Source organism: Theropithecus gelada, chromosome 5 (genome assembly GCF_003255815.1).
Source record: "Theropithecus gelada isolate Dixy chromosome 5, Tgel_1.0, whole genome shotgun sequence".
Lineage (NCBI taxonomy): Eukaryota > Metazoa > Chordata > Mammalia > Primates > Cercopithecidae > Theropithecus > Theropithecus gelada.
The window spans coordinates 150,319,713-150,338,619 of record NC_037672.1 but is presented as its reverse complement, the minus strand read 5'-3'; the positions used below and the strand labels follow the sequence as shown (position 1 = coordinate 150,338,619).

The 18,907-nt window shown below is 39.5% G+C and overlaps 1 protein-coding gene across 2 annotated transcripts in view; it reads right to left on the bottom strand.

Annotated features, from left to right (window-relative positions):
- Positions 1-18,907, bottom strand: part of MND1 (meiotic nuclear divisions 1) — a 74,218-nt gene that overhangs the window by 40,283 nt on the left and 15,028 nt on the right. For both annotated transcript variants that reach the window (XM_025385993.1, XM_025385994.1), the window contains exon 4: positions 17,188-17,336. In XM_025385993.1, coding sequence (XP_025241778.1) covers positions 17,188-17,336 — 149 coding nt within the window. The remainder of the gene's footprint in view (positions 1-17,187; positions 17,337-18,907) is intronic.

The window sequence follows — 18,907 nt, the reverse complement described above, 5'->3', positions numbered from 1 at the left end:
ACTTTCAGCTCAAATTAATCATTTCTAAGAAGTTTCCCATAGCTATATAAATGTATAAAAATCTGCTATCCTCTAAACTTGTATAACAATTAGTAGGACCCATAGCAAAGGCAGTATTTGGCACTGAGTATACATTAAACATTACACAGTTAAATAACTTTTTCCAATAAGTTAATTAACCATATCAGGAATTTATCTTGCCTTACCAAGTGAAGTGTAAATTCTCTGGACATGAACCTCATATTCTATTATTTTTATATTGCCCAAAAAACTTAGCACAGCACATGCACAGAGCAGCCACACAGAAAATAACTGCCAAAGTTAACACAACCCATGAGCAGTTGCTGGTTTGTTTGCTATCTTAGAAGATGTTAAAGAGAAACGTTAATTATAACCATGAGGCTTACAGACTGTCTTTAATAATGATCAACACATACAACCTAAAGGCAAGAGAAAAAAATAAGTTTCCTGATTTTTCAGATCTATTATAAGAATGTCTGTTCTCAAGGGACAAGAAAATTCCTGCACATAATTGGAATCACTGGCAGAAAAGAATGATGGAAAAAAAAAAAATTAAAAAGTCTCCCCCAACCCCCATCTGGAAGTAATTAACAAGAAACTCAAGGGAAGTTAACGTTATAATTTGGCAATATATAGAATAAGCTGATCTTTATTGCAACCTTAAGTTTGGAACCTAGTTCAGTCCAACATGAACTGAGTGGCTTCTATCTTTATGTGAATCCCACCATCTCTTGAAGCATTTTTCATCTCTAATGTTCATTTAGGCAGTTTGGCATGTATTACTTTTCACTCATTTTACTCTTTCAAGTGTATATATCTCACCTTCAGCACAGCTTAAAGTCTGGACCCTGACTTCTACTTTTATGAACTACCTTCAGTATCTGGTAGAATATTTTACACACAGTAGACCCTCAAATATTTGTTCTAACTGAATGAACAAGCTTACGGTATTTATTCCTGAGTGAATACTGATTTAGCTGATCTGTGGCCACCATATACTGAGTGCCTTAAGTACCAGGCATCTTACACATACCACTTAATCCTCATTACAACCCCCTTGAAGTAGGTGTAAGCTTTCTTTTACGAACTAGGAAACCAAGGCTTTAAAAGCCTTAAGATATTTTTCTAAGATTGTACAGCCGGTCAAGAAGTGAAGCTGTGATTTCCATCCATGTCTGCTTTCTAACTACTTCTCTTTCCATGAAGCCATATTGCTTCTCTAAAATGATAAATGATCTTCAGAACCATGGCTGAGGGGCACAGTGTGATACTCTCATCACTTCTCAATATCCAGTGAAAGATTAAAGTAGGTTTAGGTCTGTGAAATGGCATTGAGGTCATTTTATTTGAGTTAAAAAAAATAGTTACCTATAGCAAATGCCAAGGGCTATCAACCTTTTACAAATGATGTATCAAAACCTTGCTCTTCATTTATTTCTGGACTGCTTAGAACAGGAAGTACAGGATCTACCTATGTGTTAGCCTCTGATGTGACTTCAACTTATGAGCAGGTGTGTCAGATTAAGCTTTGATCTCTGGTACGTGAGAGTGCGGAAAGAGGGAGGTGTCATAAAATACACTGGATGCCAATTATCTCATTCAGAATTAATAAACATTGACATTAAGCTCAATTTTTTAAAAGTTAGATTCACTGTACTAGCAAGAATTCCCTGCTTACTTCTATTAAGATTTGCCAAACTCCTCCACTTTCTAAGTAGAAATTACGTGAAATCTAGAAGTAAAGAAATAAAAACTGTATATTTGACCTTTTCCCTCAAATGCAAAGAATTTCTCTGAAGTCAACCAAGAAATGCTGAACCAGCCCCCATTATGCCTAGATTTAGGAAGAAATGATTACCTAGTAAGAAGGTAAGTACTTGAGGCTCAATAATTATTTGTTGAATAAATAAAACATAGTTCTTGTCCTCAAGTAACTTTGAGACTAGTTAAGATAGCAGATTTAACATAACTATAGAGGTAATCATGCTAAATGTAAATAGTCTAGACACCCTAATTAAAAGACAGAAATTGTCAGATTATACAAAAAAGCAAGTCCCAACTACATGTAAGAAGCTTACTCTAAATATGAAAACACAAAAAGATTAAAAGTAAACGGAAAAAGATATGCCATGCTACTTTTAATTAAAAAAAAAAAAAAAAAGATTTCCTACAGAAAGAGTTACTCAGAAGAAAGAGTTCCTATTTAACACCAGAACAGAGACTATTACCTGGGCCAGGTGCGGTGGCTCAAGCCTGTAATCTCAGCACTTTGGGAGGCCGAGACAGGCGGATCACAAGGTCAGGAGATCAAGACCATCCTGGCTAACACGGTGAAACCCCGTCTCTACTAAAAGTACAAAAAAACTAGCTGGGCGAGGTTTCGGGAGCCTACAGTCCCAGCTACTCGGGAGGCTGAGGCAGGAGAATGGCGTAAACCCGGGAGGCGGAGCTTGCAGTGAGCCGAGATCCGGCCACTGCACTCCAGCCTGGAGGACAGAGCGAGACTCCGTCTCAAAAAAAAAAAGATTACCTGGAATAAAGAAGTCATTTCATAATAAATACATCAAAGGCACATAATCCTTAATGTCTATGCATTCAATAAAAGAGCTTAATATCCAAATGTTCATCAATAAACTGTTGTATAGTCATACACTGAAATTCCACTCAGCAACAGAAATGAATAAATACATAAAGCAACATGGGTAAATCTTAAAATAATTTTACCGAGTAAAAGCTGGGAGGTGGGGGTGGGGATGGGGGGGGGGGGGGAAAGTACATACTACGGTATGATGCCATCTATATAAAATTCTAGAAAATACAAACTAATGAATGGTGGCATAAGCAAATCAGCAGTTTGCTGGGAATAGGGGGAGGGGAGCAGTGTAGGGAAGGAAGAGAATCACTTTACAAAGGGGAATAGAAAAACTTTTAGGGTTGATTGGTATGTTCAATTACCTTGATTGTGGTGATAGTTTCGTGGACACATACATATGCCAAAGGTTATAAAAGCATACACTTTAAATATGAGCAGGTTTTTGTATGTCATTTATTTATCAATAAAGCTGCTTTTAAAAAACTAATTAAGAAGATATATACACGTAAAAAGTTTTTTAAAAAAAATCCTATGATATCCTCTAAGATGGCCTAAATGATCCCTCTTTGTACAGGCATACCTCATTTTTATTGTGCTTTGCTTTACTGCACTTCAGATAGTGTTTTCTACAGATTAAGTTTGTGGTGACCTTGAGTCAAGCAAGTCTATCGGTGTCATGTTTCCAATGGCATGTGCTCACTTCTTGTTTCTGTGTAATTCTTGCATTACTTTAAACTTTTTCATAATTATTACATTTGTCATGGTGATCTGTGATCTTGATGTTACTATTGTAATTGTTTTGGGGTGTCACAAACCATGCCCACATAAGACAGTGAACTTAATATATGTTGTATGTATTCTGACTGCTCCAGTGACTCACCGTTCCTCCATCTCTCACCCTCCCTTGGCCTTCCCTATTCCCTAAGACACAACAACATTGAAATTAGGCCAATTAATAACCCTACAGTGGCTTCTAAGCATTCAAGTGAAAAAAGGTCACACATCTCTCACTTTAAATCAAAAGCCAGAAATGATTAAGCTTAGTTAGGAAGATACAGTCAAAAGCCAAAACAGGCCAAAAGCTAGGCCTCTTGTGCCAAAGAGCCAAGTTGTGAGTGCAAAGGAAAAGTTCCTGAAGGAAATTAAAAGTGCTAATCTAGTAAACACACAAATGATAAGAAAGCAAAGCCTTACTGCTGAGATAAAGTTTTAGTGGTCTGGGTAGAGGATCAAGCCAACCACAACGTCCCCTTAAGCCAAAGCCTAATCCAGAGCAAAACCTCAACTCTCTTCAATTCTCTGTAGGCTGAGAGGTGAGGAAGCTGCACAGAAAAAGCTGGAAGCTAGCAGAGGTTGACTCATAAGGTTTAAGGAAAGAGGCCATCTCCATAACATAAAAGTACAAGACGAGGTTGCAAGTACTATGAAGTGAAGCAAGTTATCCAGAAGACCTAGCCAAGCTACACTAAACAAAAAATTTTCAGGGTAGACAAAACAGCCTTCTGTTGGAAAAAGATGTCATCTAGGACTTTCATAGCAAGAGAGGAGAAGTCCATGCCTGGCTTTAAAGTTTCAAAGGCCAGGGTGACACTCTTATTAGAGGCTAATACAGCTGGTGACTTTAGTTGAAGCCAATGCTCAATGAAAACCCTAGGGCCCTTAAGAATTATTCTAAATCTACTCTGCCTGTGCCCTATAAATGGAACAACAAAGCTCAGATGACAGCATATCTATTTACAGCATGGCTTACTGGATATTTCAAGGCAACCGTTGAGACTTGCTGCTCAGAAAAAAGATTTCTTTCAAAATATTACTGCCCAATGACAATGTACCTAGTCACCCAAGAACTCTGATGAAGATATACAAGGAGATTAATGTCTTCATGCCTAATAACACAATACCCATTCTGCAGCCCATGGATCAAGGAGTAATTTCAACTTTCAAGTTTTATTAAGAAAAACATTCAGTAAGGCTATAGCTGCCACAATGACTCCTCTGACGGATCTGAGCAAAGTAAACTGAAAACTTTCTGGGAAGGTAAACTGAAAACCATTCTAGATGCCATTAAGAATATTTGTGGCCAGGCATGGTGGATACCGCCTATAATCCCAACACTTTGGGAGGCTGAGGTGGGCAGATCACTTGAAGTCAAGAGTTCAAGGCCAGCCTGGCCAACATCGTGAAACCCCATCTCTACTAAAAATACAAAAGTTAGCCAGGCGTGATGGTGCATGCCCATAATCCCAGCTACTTGGGAGACCTGAGACCAGAGAATCACTTGAACCCGGGAGGCGGAGGTTGTAGTGAGCTAGGATCGTGCCAATGCACCCTAGCCTGGATGACAGAGTGAGACTCCATCTCAAAAAACAAAATAAAACATTTGTGATTCAGGGGGGGAGGTCAAAACATCAACATTTATAGAAATTTGGAGGAAGTTGATTCCAGCCCCCATGTATGACTTTGAGGGGTTCAAGACTCCAATGGAAGAAGTAACTGATGTGATGGAAATGGCAAGAATAAGAATGAGAAGGAGAAGCAGAGACTAAAGATGTGACTGAATTGCTGCAATCTTATGATAATACTTAAATAGATGAGAAATTGCTTCTTTTTTTGAGATGAAGTCTGGCTCTGTTACCCCGGCTGGAGGGCAGTGGCGTGATCTCAGCTCACTGCAACCTCCACCTTCTAGGTTCAAGTGATTCTCCCGTCTCAAGCCTCCTGAGTAGCTGGGATTCCAGGCATATGCCACCAAGTCCGGCTAATCTTTGTATTTTAAGTAGAGACAGGGTTTCATGATGTTGGCTAGGCTGGTCTTGAACTTCTGTCCTCAAGTGATCTGCCTGTCTCAGCCTCCCTAAGTGCTGGGATTACAGGAATGAGCCACCAAGTCTCGTCCTAGGAATTGCTTCTTATAGATGAGCAAAGAAAGTGTTTTCTTGAGATGGAATCTATTCCTCATGCAGACACTATGAACATTGTTGAAATGGCAACAAAGGATTTAGAATATTCCAAAAACTTAATTGATAAAGTAGAGGCAGGGTTTGAGAGGACTGACTCCAATTTTCAAAGTTCTGTTGTGGGTAAAATGCTATCAAACAGCATCACATACTACAGAGAAATCTTTTGTGAAATCAATCAATGGAGCAAACTTCCCAGTTGTCTTATTTTTAAAAACCGACTATAGCCATCTACCCTTCAGCAACTATCACCCTGATCAGTCAGCAACCATCAAGATCAAGGCAATACCCTCCACCTGCAAAAAGATTACAACTCACAGAAGGCTCAGATGCTCATCAGCATTTTTTAGCAATAAAGTATGTTTTAATTAATGTACATTAGTTTTTAAAAACATGTTATCACACGCTTAATAGATTACAGTATAGTGTAAATATAACTTTTAGGTGCACTAAGAAACCAAAAAGTTTCTGCCCTCACTTTACTGCATTATTCCCTTTATTGTGGTAGTATGGAACTGAACCTGCAATATCTCTGAGGTATGCCTGTATTCATGGTCATGTGTAATCTCCTCTCTTGAGTGTACACTGAATTTAATGACTTGTTTCTAGGTAATAAAATGTGGCTGAGGTGATGGGATGTTGCTTCCTAGATTAAGATACAAAAAAACTACTGCTTCTGTCTTGGACTCTCACACGTGTGTTTGCTTTGAGGGAAGCCAGCTGCCATATTGTGAGCTGTACTATGGAGAAAACCATGTAGTAAGAAGCTGAGGGGGGCCTCGGGACAAAAGCCATCATGGAACTGAGATCCCCAAGACCCTGCAAGGAACTAAATTCAATAACCACATGATTGGATTTGGAAGCAGATCCTCTCCCAGATGAACCTTCAGATGAGAATATGACCCTGGCCAACAGTTTGACTATACCTCACATAAGGCATTGAGTCAGACGTACCCAACTAAGCCATGCTGGGATTCATGAGTCACAAGAACTGTGAGATAGTCATGTCTATTTCTTAAAGTCATCCTGTTTTGGAGTACATATTTTTGTTACACAGCAATGGATAACTAATACAAAATCTAAATCACACATTTTTTTTTAAAGGCTACAAAACAGTAGTATTCATTTAGAATACACATTCAGCCACAAATAACAACACTTAACTAAAACTGGATTAAACAAGGCTAGTACAGTATCTCATGATGCCACCAGAGACCCAAGATCTTATTTCCAGGCTCTGTCATTCTTTGAGAATGTGATATGGACATGAATGAACAGAACTGTCATCCTTATGCTTTTTACCTTGGTAACGCAGTATCACAGAAAATAAGAGAAAGAAGCTTTGCCTTTTTCAGGAAAGTGAAAACTTTCCCAGGAAAGTCAAAGCTAGTCTTCTACTTACATCTCATTTATCAGACCTGCTTCCCATTGCCACCATTAGTTGCTAGGGAGTCCGGAAAGATGAGTATTTTTTAGTAAGACACACTATCCCTTAACAAAGTGTATTAATAGTAAAGAAGAGGAGGACAGTGTTTACTAGCTAGGCAACCAGCAGTACATGCCAAAGCAACATATTTTACTTGTGATAAAAAATATTACAGGAGGTTAGAGAAGGGTAAAAATATTTTAAGCAATGAGAGCTTGAGGAGGTTTCTAAGAGATATTTAGAATTTGGCTGAATAGAGAGGACAGAAAAGGGAATTCTCAAAATGGATAAAAGCAAGAACAAAAAAACATGAAGATAGGGAAGTTCAGTAAGGCCCAAAAGTAAATTACCCTTTATAAAGTTTCTAAATTCATAACTAAGATTTTAAAAATTTGCTGAGTGATGAATATGCACGTTGTTTCCTAGCAGGAAAGAAAAATACAGCATCACATTTAAGAGTAGAGATATGGGCAAAGAATAGTAATAAACATTTATTCAAGGAAGATATGCAAACGGCCAAGAAGCACATGAAAAGATGCTCAACATCACAAGTCATCAGAGAAATGGAAGCCAAAACCACAATGAGATACCACTTCACACCCACTAGGATGGCTAGAATCAAAAATTCAGATAGGTTTTGGGAGGATGTAGAGAAATGAGTATGCTAACAGAGTTTTTTTTTTGTTTTTTTTTAGACAGGGTCTTGTTCTGTCACCCAGGCTGGAGTGCAGAGGCCTGATCTCGGCTCACTGCAACCTCTGTCTCCCAGGTTCAAGCAATTTTCCTGCCTCAGCCTCCCAAGTAGCTGGGATTACAGGCATGCACCACCATGCCCGGCTAATTTTTGTATTTTTAGTAGAGACGGGGTTTCATCATGTTGGTCAGGCTGGTCTTGAACTCCTGACCTCGTGATCCGCCTGCCTCGGCCTCCCAAAGTGCTGGGATTACAGGTGTGAGCCACTGCGCCCAGCCAACACACTGTTATTAGAACTATAAAATGGTGCAGTTGCTCTGGCAAACAGTCTGGCAGTTCTTCACCTAATTAAACACAGAGTTACCATATGACCTAGAAGTTGTACTCCTAGGTATACACCAAGAGAAATGAAAACATATGTCCACACAAAAACATGTACATCAAAGTTTAGAGCAGCATTATTCAGAATAGTCAAAAAGTGGAAACAACTCACATGCCCATCAACAGATGAATGGATAAATGAGATGTGGTATATTTGTACAACAGAGTATTATTTGGCCATAAAAAGTAATGAAGTACTGAAACATACAACATAGATGAACTTTGAAAATACTATGACAAGGGAAAGAAGTCAGTCATGAAAGACTACATATTATATGATTCCATTCATATAGAATGTCCAGAACAGGGAAATCTACAGTGACAGAAAGTAGATTAGTGGTTGCCTAGGTCTGTGTGGGAGGAGTGGGCTCAGAAGATTCAGAATAATAGCTAAAGAGTAGAGGGTTTCTGTGTGAGGTAATGAAAATGTTCTCAAATTGACTGTAGTGATGACTGTACATCTATCAGTGAACATATTAAAAACTATTACACCATACACTTTAAATGGGTGAATTATACACTAGATAAACTATATCTCAGCAAGGTTGTTGAAAAAAAAGAGAGATAAGGTGAGTACTTTTAGAATATCTGCCCAGCCACAGTGCTTTTGAGACTTCCATTCTACCCAACTCTAGCAGCCAAAGGGAGAGGAGGGGACAGTAAGGAGGGGAGAATGGAAAGACAGGCTATCTGGAGTCAAAATACCTGAGATGGAATCCCAATTCCACACTTACTGTGAGACTTGGACAAGCTCTTAATCTCTCTGTGCCTCAGTTTCTTCATCTATAAAATAAACACAATACTAACCTCATAATACTGTGGGGATTAAATGAGATAATACATTTAGGACCATGGTTCACTGCCAGGCACAAATGCTCAATAAATACCAGTTATTATTCTTACATGTTTTCCCATTCCTGTTTCTACTTCCTTAAAACATACCCACTAGTGTGAGTAATGTCCTAGTACTTGTAACCAATAACACTCTAAATATAGAACTTCAAAGAAAATGTGGAACAACCTGAGAGTCAGGATTCAGTGAGGACTCCCCCATCTGCAGTGAGATTAGTGAAGCAGTTGGTTAAATTATAGACTTGTCTCTGAAATACAGATTCATATATTTAATTGTCTACTTGATGGTTTCCACTTCTTTGTCTAACAGTCACTTCAAACTTAACCTGGTCAAAGCTGAATTTCTGATTTTCCTTCAGGAACCTGCTCCTCCTGCAGTCTTCCCTATCTTAGTAGAATTTTTAAAACATTCATCCACAACTGCTATGGTAGTCAATGTTCATATCAAAGATTACTATGACAGATCCTAAATATAATCACATGTATCCTTATTAAAGGGAAATTTGACACATACAGCAGAAGAGAAGGCAATGTGACTCAGAGGCAGAGATTAGAGTGATGCAGCAACAAGTCAAAGAATGCTGGCAGCCCACAGAAATTGAAAGAGGTGAGGAAGATTATCCCAGAGAGCCTCTGGAGGAGGAGCAGCTGTGCCAACACTTTGATTTTGGCCTAGTAACACTGATTTTGAACTTCTGGCCTCCAGGGCTGTGATAGAATAAATTTTTGCATTTGCAGCCACCAAGTTTGCACTAATTTACTATGGCAGTCATAAAAAACTAATACAATTCCCTTATTGACCTCACACTCTATATCCATTCCGTAAGGAAATCCTATTGGCTCTAATTTCAAACTATATCCAGAATTCAACAACTTTTTTCACAAATCCATTGCCACTGCTTTGGTTTAAACCATCATTACCGTGGTCAGCCACAGTGGCTCACACCAGTAATCCCAGAACTTCGGGAGGCTGAAGTGGGAGGACTGCTGGAGCCCAGGAGTTCAAGGCTGCAGTGAGCTATGATTGTGCCCCTGCATTCCAACCTGGGTGACAGAGCAAGACTCCATCTCCTAAAATGAAAAAAAAAAAAAAAAAAAAAAAAAAAAAAAAAAGACCCCTTTTTTTTGGGGGCCTTTTTCTTTTTTTTTTTTTTTTTTTTTTTTAAGATGGAGTTTTGCTCTCGTTGCCCAGGCTAGAGTGCAGTGGCACAATCTCGGCTCATGCAACCCCCACCTTCTGGTTTCAAGAGATTCTTTTGCCTCAGCCTCCTAAGTAGCTGAGATTACAGGGACCCACCACCACGCCCAGCTAAAATTTTTTTTTTCTTTTGGTATTTTCAGTAGAGACGGGTTTTCACCATGTTGGTCAGGCTGGTCTTGAACTGCTGACCTCGTGATCCACCCGCCTCAGCCTCCCAATGTGCTGGGATTACAGGCGTGAGCCACCGTGCCCGGCTCCTTTTTCTTAAATAAAAAATATAAAATAAATAAAAAACCACTGTAACCTTACAGTTGGATTATTCCAATAACCTATCTGATCTCCCCGCTTTCAACCTTTGTTTACTAATGGATCCCAAGTGCCCAGAACAGTATCTAGCACACGATGGTGGTATTCCATAAATTTGTTGTTATTTTGACTCCATGTCCTGTGTTCCTTTCTAGAGTTTTTTCTCTTATTTTGTGAGTATCTATCACAGGAGCAGGGGTGCTGTTCAGCATCTGAACCCTGTTTCTGTTTTGGGGAACTGTTTGTGCCAACGGGAAGCAGCTAACTCCTACCACAGAATCTAGAAACCCTAATTATTTACTTCCCCAGCTCTCCTGGCAACTAGAGTGTGGACACATGACCCAGGCTTGGCCAATGACACATACCTTCCAGAATTGTGACTGGTAGCTTGGATAGAATTTTTTTTTTTTTGCTGGCAACAACATCTGGTTCTTCAGTCAGGGACAGAAGTGCCAGTGGAATCATCTTCTAAGGTTAGCAACGTCAGCCCTCATTCTATTTTTTATTTCTGTAAGTTTGACTACTCTAGATACCTCATATTATGTGGAATCATATAGTATTTGTCTTTTTATGACAGGCTTTTCACTTAGCATACTGCCCTCAAGGTTCATCCATGTTGTAGCATTTGTCAGAATTTCATTCCTTGTGGTGGGATGAGCCTGCAATCCTAGCCACTCAGGAGGCTAAGGCTGGAGAATCACTTACACTCAGGAGTTTTGAGGCTGCAGTGAGCTATGACTATGCCACTGTACTTCAGCCATCTCTAAATAAATAAATAAAAGGAATGTCATTCCTTTTCAAGGCTGAATAATATTCCACTTTCACATTTTGCTTATTCATTCATGGAAAGCCATTTGGGTTGCTTCCACCTTTCAGCTACTGTAATGCTGCTATGAATGTAGGTGTAAAAATAGCTCTTCAAGACCCTGCTTTCAAGTCTTGGATATGTACCAGAAAATGGAATTTTTTTTCTTAAACAGGGTCTCACTCTGTGGCCCAACCTGCAGTGCAGTGGCACAGACACGGCTCACTGCAACCTCAAACTCCTAGGCTCATGAGATCCTCCTACCTTAGCCTCTCAAATAGCCAGGACCACAGGAGCCTGCCACTATCCCCGGCTACTTTCACAATTTTTTTGTAGAGACGCAGTCTTGCCATGTTGCCCAGACTGGTCTTGAATTCCTGGGCTCAAGTGATCCTCCCACCTCAGGCCCCAAGTAGCTGAGACCACAGATGTACACCATAGAACTATTGAATCATAGGGTAATTCTATTTATAACTCTTTGAGGAGCCACCATACTGTTTTCCACAGCAGCTGCACCATTTCACATTCCCATCAACAGTGCACAAGGGCTCCAATTTCTCCACATCCTTGCTAACACTTATTATTCTCTTTCGAAAAAAATTTATTACTATTATTTTGTAATAAATCTTGCTGTGTTGCCCAGGCTGGTCGTGAACTCCTGGGCTCAAGTGATCCTCCCACTTCGACCTCCCAAAGCATTGGGATAACAGGCATGAGCCACCACACCTGGCCCTCTCCGTGTGTCTGACAGTAGCCATCCTAGAGAGTGTGCAGACACCTCAATGTGGGTCCCCATTTGTTAACCATGCAATTATAATAGCCTCATAGCTGATTTCTCTGATCCTAGGCGCCATTTCCCTCAACCTGTTCTTCATACTGTCCCCAGAAAGGCATTTATCATCATGTAACTCCTCTGGTAAAAATGTTCATTGGCTTTCCATCCCTCTTGGGTAGGTCCGAACTCCTGATCATGCCACAGAGGAATGTGGCCTCTACCTATCTCTTCACCAATCCTTCTCTATCCTCTTCCTTTTCTCCCACTGTCCTCCTACAACTGACTGCACGCTCTTTGAAGGCATGTTATTTCCAAAATCCAACACATCTTCTTTTACTCAAAAAACATGCAAAACTGTCTTTTGAATGATGAATAAAAAAATAAAATCAGGCTGGGTGCAATGGCTCATGCCTGTAATCCCAGCACTTTGGGAGGCCGAGGCGGGTAGATCACCTGAGGTCAGGAGTTCGAGACCAGCCTGGCTAAAGTGGCAAAACCCTGTCTCTACTAAAAATACAAAAATTAGCCAAGCATGGTGGTGGGCGCCTGTAATCCCAGCTACTCGGGAGGCTGAGGCAGGAGAATTGCTTGAACCTGGGAGGCGGAGATTGCAGTGAGCTGAGCTTGTGCCACTGCACTCCAGCCTGGGCGACAAGAGCGAAACTCTATCTCAAAAAAAAAAAAAAAAAAAAAAAAGGAAGAACTATCCCCAGGTGACAGAAATGAAAAAACAAAAAGCAACAATAGAAAGGTGACTAGGGGCTAGGAGTCTAACATGCACACCAGGAAAGCAGGTGTGATGTGAAGGGTCATGAGACAAGGAGGGCTAGAACTGAGCTCCAGCAGATAGCTCAAAGTACCAGCAAATTCCATGGACAATAACAAGGAGCTTACCTCCATCTTGCACTTCATGTGGGGGTGGGGGAAAGTCACCTATAGGAAAACAAATCTCTCAATCCATGCCATGTATAGACATGCATACTAAATTTTATGCAGTACTCATCCTGTATAAAACATGAGGCAGTAGAACTGTAAGCCAAGAAATTAACATAAAAATTGGTCTATAACTACTAAAGTACCCAAAGACTCTAAAAAAAAAAAAAAACCTAAACCACTATTTCACAGAGCACCTGTGGCTCCCACAGACTAAACATCACCAATTGAATGTGAGCTCATAAATAAAAACTAAAAAACATACAGGTTAAAAAAAACTACAAATGGTAGCAGCCAACAGATACATATATCAAATTAATAGTCCTCCCCAAATCTGACATATTTAAGTAATCGGAAAATATAAGTTAAGTATGTGTATTAGGCTGTTCTCACATTGCTATAAAGAAATAACTGAGACTAGGTAATTTATAAAGAAAAGAGGTTTAATTGGCTCATGGTTCTGCAGGCTATCCTGGAAGCATGGGGGTTTCTGCTTCTGGGGAGGCCTCAGGGATCTTTTACTTAGCGGGAGCAGGCGTTTTATATGGCAGGAGCAGGACTCAAAGGCGGGGGAGGTGCTATACACTTAAACAGCCAGATCTCATGAGAACTCACTCACTATCACAAGAACAGCACTGAGGGGATGATGCTAAACCATTCATGAGAAACTGTCCCCAAGATCCAATCACTTGCCATCAGGCCCCACCTCCAACACTGGGGATTACAATTTGACATGAGGTTTCGTAGTGGACACAGATCAAAGCCATATCAATAAGTTTAAATTTGTAAAAGAGATGAAAGCAATAGAAGCCATAATGAAATAGAACAGTGTAGGAAAAACAGGATAGGCAGAACTGAAAAAGGACCAAACAGAATTTCTAGAGATAAAATCTAATTATTAAAATAAAAAGACTCAATGAACAGCTAAGTAGCAGATTATAAATAGTTATGGAAAGAACTGAAAGTGAAAGAGAGCTGAGAAAATTAACTGCAATGAATCACAGACATGGAAAGACATGGAAAAATAAAGAGTTCTTAAACAACATAGACGACAGAATGAGGATACAAATAGGAATCCCAGAAGGAAAGAACAGAGCTATTAGGGAACAGGAAACAGTTGAAGTAATACTACCTTACAATTTTCTTTTCTTTTCTTTTTCTTTTCTTTTTTTTTTTTTTGAGACAGAGTCTTGCTCTGTCGCCCAGGCTGGAGTGCAGTGGCACAATCTCGGCTCACTGCAAGCTCCGCCTCCCAGGTTCACACCATTCTCCTGCATCAGCCTCCCGAGTAGCTGGGACTACAGGCGCCCGCCACCACGCCCGGCTAATTTTTTTTGTATTTTTAGTAGAGACAGGGTTTCACCATGTTAACCAGGATGGTCTCAGTCTCCTGACCTTGTGATCTGCCCGCCTTGGCCTCCCAAAGGGCTGGGATTACAGGCGTGAGCCACTGCGCCCAGCCAGAATTTTCCATAATAGAAGACTTTAATTATTACATGGAAGCAGCAGCCAGGGTCCTAAAGCAGAAGAAATAAAAACATGCAAACTTGGATTCATGATAAAACATCATAACATAACATCAAAGACTGAAGGAAATCTTAAAAGCAAACAGAAGAGAAATTACTAAGGAAAACAAGACAATTAGAATGATAGCAAAACATCTCATTAGCAACATATGCCACAAGACAACGAAATAACATTTTCAAAATGCTGAGGAAAAATAACTAAGAATTCTATATTTGGGAAGCAATGATAAATTAGACATTTTCAAACAAAGATTGAGAGTTTACCACTCTTACACTCTGGCTGAACAAATTACTAAAGGAAGTCCTTCAGTATGGATTCCTTCTTGACATGTTTTTAAATTCATAAAGTGCACAGGGTTACAGGCCGCTTGCAGTGGCTCACCCACCAGCACTTTAGGAAGCTGAGGTAGGTGGATCACTTGAGCTCAGGAGTTCAAGACCAGCCCGGGCAACATGGCAAAACCCTGTCTCTACAAAAAAGTGCAAAAATTAGCAGAGTATGCTATAATCCCAGCTACTCAGGAGGCTGAAGTGGGAGGATGGCTTGGGCCTGGGAGGTTGAGGCTGCAGTGAACCATGTTTGTGCCATTACACTCCAGCCTGGGTGCCAAAGCAAGACCCTGGGTACTTTAGTAGTTATATAAGTGTGTGTGTATATATAAATGTGTGTGTGTATATATATATTTGTGTGTGTGTGAGACAGGGTCTTGCTTTATGTGTATACATATATAGACATATACATATATATATACACACATACACAAAAGAAGTAAATTATACCAAAATACAGTTACTTTGGACATGTATGTACAAAAAATTGAATTTAGACACATACTTTACACCTTTCCCAAAAATTAACTCAAAATGGATAATAAATCTAAGCGTAAAATGCAAAACTACAAAACTCCTAGAAGGTAACATAGGAGAAAATCGACATGCCGCTGGGTTTGGCCATGACTTTTTAGTTACAACACCAAAAGAATGTCCCAGGAAAGAAAAAAATTGACCAGTTGGACTTCATTAAAATTGAAAACTGCTCTGTGAAAGACGCTGTTAAGATAATGAAAAGACAAGCCACAGACTCAGAGAAAATCTCTGAAAAGCACGTATTTGATAAAGAACTGGTGTCCGAAATATACAAAGAACTCTTAAAACTCAATAATGAGAAAACAAAAACCCAATTAAAAAATGGGCAAAAGATCTAAACACCTCCTGTTACACAGATGACAAATAAGCATAAAAAAAGATGTTCCAGGGCTGGGCATGGTGGCTCACGCCATAAACCCAGCACTTTGGGAGGCCAAGGTGGGTGGATCACCTGAGGTCAGGAGTTTGAGGCTAGCGTGGCCATCACGGTGAAACCCCGTCTCTCCTAAAAATACAAAATTAGCTGGACGTGGTGGCATGCGCCTGTAATCCCAGCTACTTGGAAGGCTGAGGCAGGAGAATCATCTGAACCAGGGAGGCAGAAGTTACAGTAAGCTGAGATTGAACCATTGCACGCCAGCCTGGGCAAAAAAAGTGAAACTCCACCACAAAAAAAAAAAAAAAAAAAAAAAAAAAAGATGTCCAAATCATACGTCATTAGAGAATGGCAATTTAAAACAACAATGAGATACCACTACACATGTATTAGAATGGCTAAAATACAAAACACTGACAACACCAAATCCTGGCAATGATGTGAACCAATAGTAACTCTTACCCACCATAGTTGGGAATGCAAAAACAGATACTTTGGCAGTTTCCTAGAAAGTAAACATAAACTTACCATACAATCCAGCAATCATGCTCCTTGGTACTAAACGTGTTGAAAATTTATGTGTACACAAAACCTACACACGAATGTTTATGGCAGCTTTATTTGTAACTGCCCGAACTTGGATGTGACCCAGATGTTCCTCAATAGCTCAATGGATAAACAAACTGTGGTATAATCATAGAACGAAATATTATTCAGCAATAAAAAGAAATGAGCCATCAAGCCACTAATAGACATGGAGAAACCTCAAATGCATATTGTGAAGTGAAGGAAGCCAATCTGAAAAGGTTACACACTATATGATTCCAACTATATGGAAAAGGTGAAACTATAGAGACAGTAAAAAGATCAGTGGTTGCTAGAGTTTCAGGAGAAGGAAGGGATGAATAGGTGGGGAACAGCAGATTTTTAGGGCAGTGAAACTATTCTGTACAACACTATAATTGTGGATACACATCATCGTGCATTTGTCAAAACTCACATAATATATAACACCAAGAATGAACCCTAATGTAAGCTATGGAATTTAGTTAATAATAAATCAATATTGGCTCAATTGTGACAAACTTATTACACTAGTATAGGATGTCAATAATAGGGGAAACTGTGTGCATGGTGAGGGAGGAAGGGCATGTTTGGGAACTCTGTACTTTTCCATCAATGTTTTTCTGTAAGTCTAAAACTGCTCCCAAAAAACCATCTACTGATAAAGAGAAAATTAAAAAACAATAAAAACAGCAACAACAAAAACAATACCTTTACATATGGGAAGATGAAAATTAAAACGTTCTAAGTTCCTCATATTGTTTTGTAGAAAGAGATGTTGATTATCTTTAGACTTTCAGTCAAATAATGCACATCAAAAATTTAAAAGTAACTGCTAAACGAAAAGAGGATGAAGTAAAACAACTCCTGTTATAAAGCAAATCTATTCCTTTTAACTGTGGCAGCTTACCTGAGATTCCAGAACCTCCAATTTACGTTTCCTTGCATGAAGAGCTTTACTTGGAAAAGCCCAATAATAATTAGAAGTTCCGATCCTCTCACAGTCAACCATACCATCATCAACTAAGCTCTGAAGGACTTCTTTTACTGACATAGCAGCTAAGAGACAATTTTTAAAGACTCTATGTTAAAAAAACACCATAAATAAAATTAAAGGACAAATAACCGGGGAAACACTTGCAAAACATATGACAAATCAAGAATTAAAAAGTTAATAAATAATAAGCTCTTAAAAATAACAATATGCACAACAAAAAATTGCCTAAGGAAACATTCCTTAGAATGTATCCCCATCCTTAAGCAAAGCATAACTTATATAGGAGCTTAGGGGAAAACAGGTCATATACAGGATTAAGAATAGGACCTGAGTTCTAGTCCTAACTCTTAGCAGTAACACTGGATGACTCTAGGGCAAACTGTTCTTTATGCCTAATTTTTAAAACCTATTAGATATGATCATTTCCAAACCTACTTTGGTGCACAGCGGTAATGTCAATAAAATGTTACTTGTGAGAAGCCTTTGAAAAAGTAAAACAGAACTACAGAAATGCAAGTTTTTCTCCCCCAATAGATTATGTACTAATGGAAGATACTAGCATCAGTGCTTAGTAAGTAATTTTTTTTTTTTTTTTTTTTTTGAGACGGAGTCTCGCTCTGTCGCCCAGGCTGGAGTGCAGTGGCCGGATCTCCGCTCACTACAAGCTCCGCCTCCCGGGTTCGCGCAATTCTCCTGCCTCAGCCTCCCAAGCAGCTGGGACTACAGGCGCCCGCCGCCTCGCCCGGCTAGTTTTTTTGTATTTTTAGTAGAGACGGGGTTTCACCGTGTTAGCCAGGATGGTCTCGATCTCCTGACCTCGTGATCCGCCCGTCTCGGCCTCCCAAAGTGCTGGGATTACAGGCTTGAGCCACCGCGCCCGGCCAGTAAGTAATTTTAATAGTGTTAACGCTCATAGTCTGTTGCTATATGGTATCTTTTCCTTTTCTAAATAATGTTTCTTTTTTAAAAAAAGATGTTGGGTAATTTGGCTATCATCTTATACTGCAGAAAAAAAATTGTCAATCACTGGGAGGGAAAACGGTAAGAAAAAAAGGAATCTAGTTAATACAAATTTTTAAAATAAATTTTTCCATCTTGTAGACTGTATTGAATTTTGATTTTGATCCTTCAAGATACAGTTGAGATTCCATTACCTACAATTTGTCTGGGGATATTAGGACACTGGTGTAATTAAAACTGTATAGTTGACCCTTGAACAGTACAGGTTTGAACTGTATGGGTCCAGTTATACGTGGATTTGCTGCCACCCGAGACAGCAACACCACTTCCTCAGCCTACTCAACGTAAGATGACAAGGACGAAGACCTTTAGGATGATCCACTGCCACTTAATGAATAGTAACTACATGGTATGGCTTCCCGTCAACAGCAGGCTATCAGTAGTTAAGTTTTGGGGGAGTCAAAAGTTACATGCAGATTTTCAATTGTGTGGGGGATTGGTATCCCAATCTTGAACAACACAGGTGTTGTTCAAGGGTCAGCTGTGTATTTAAACTTAAGAAATTTTCCTATCTTTAAGAAGTAGCAGAACCAATTGTTCACTGATGACTGTAAAGACAGAATAACTGTGTGGTGTGCATAAAAGCGTGAGGGACTCTCAGTGGTTGTCTAGT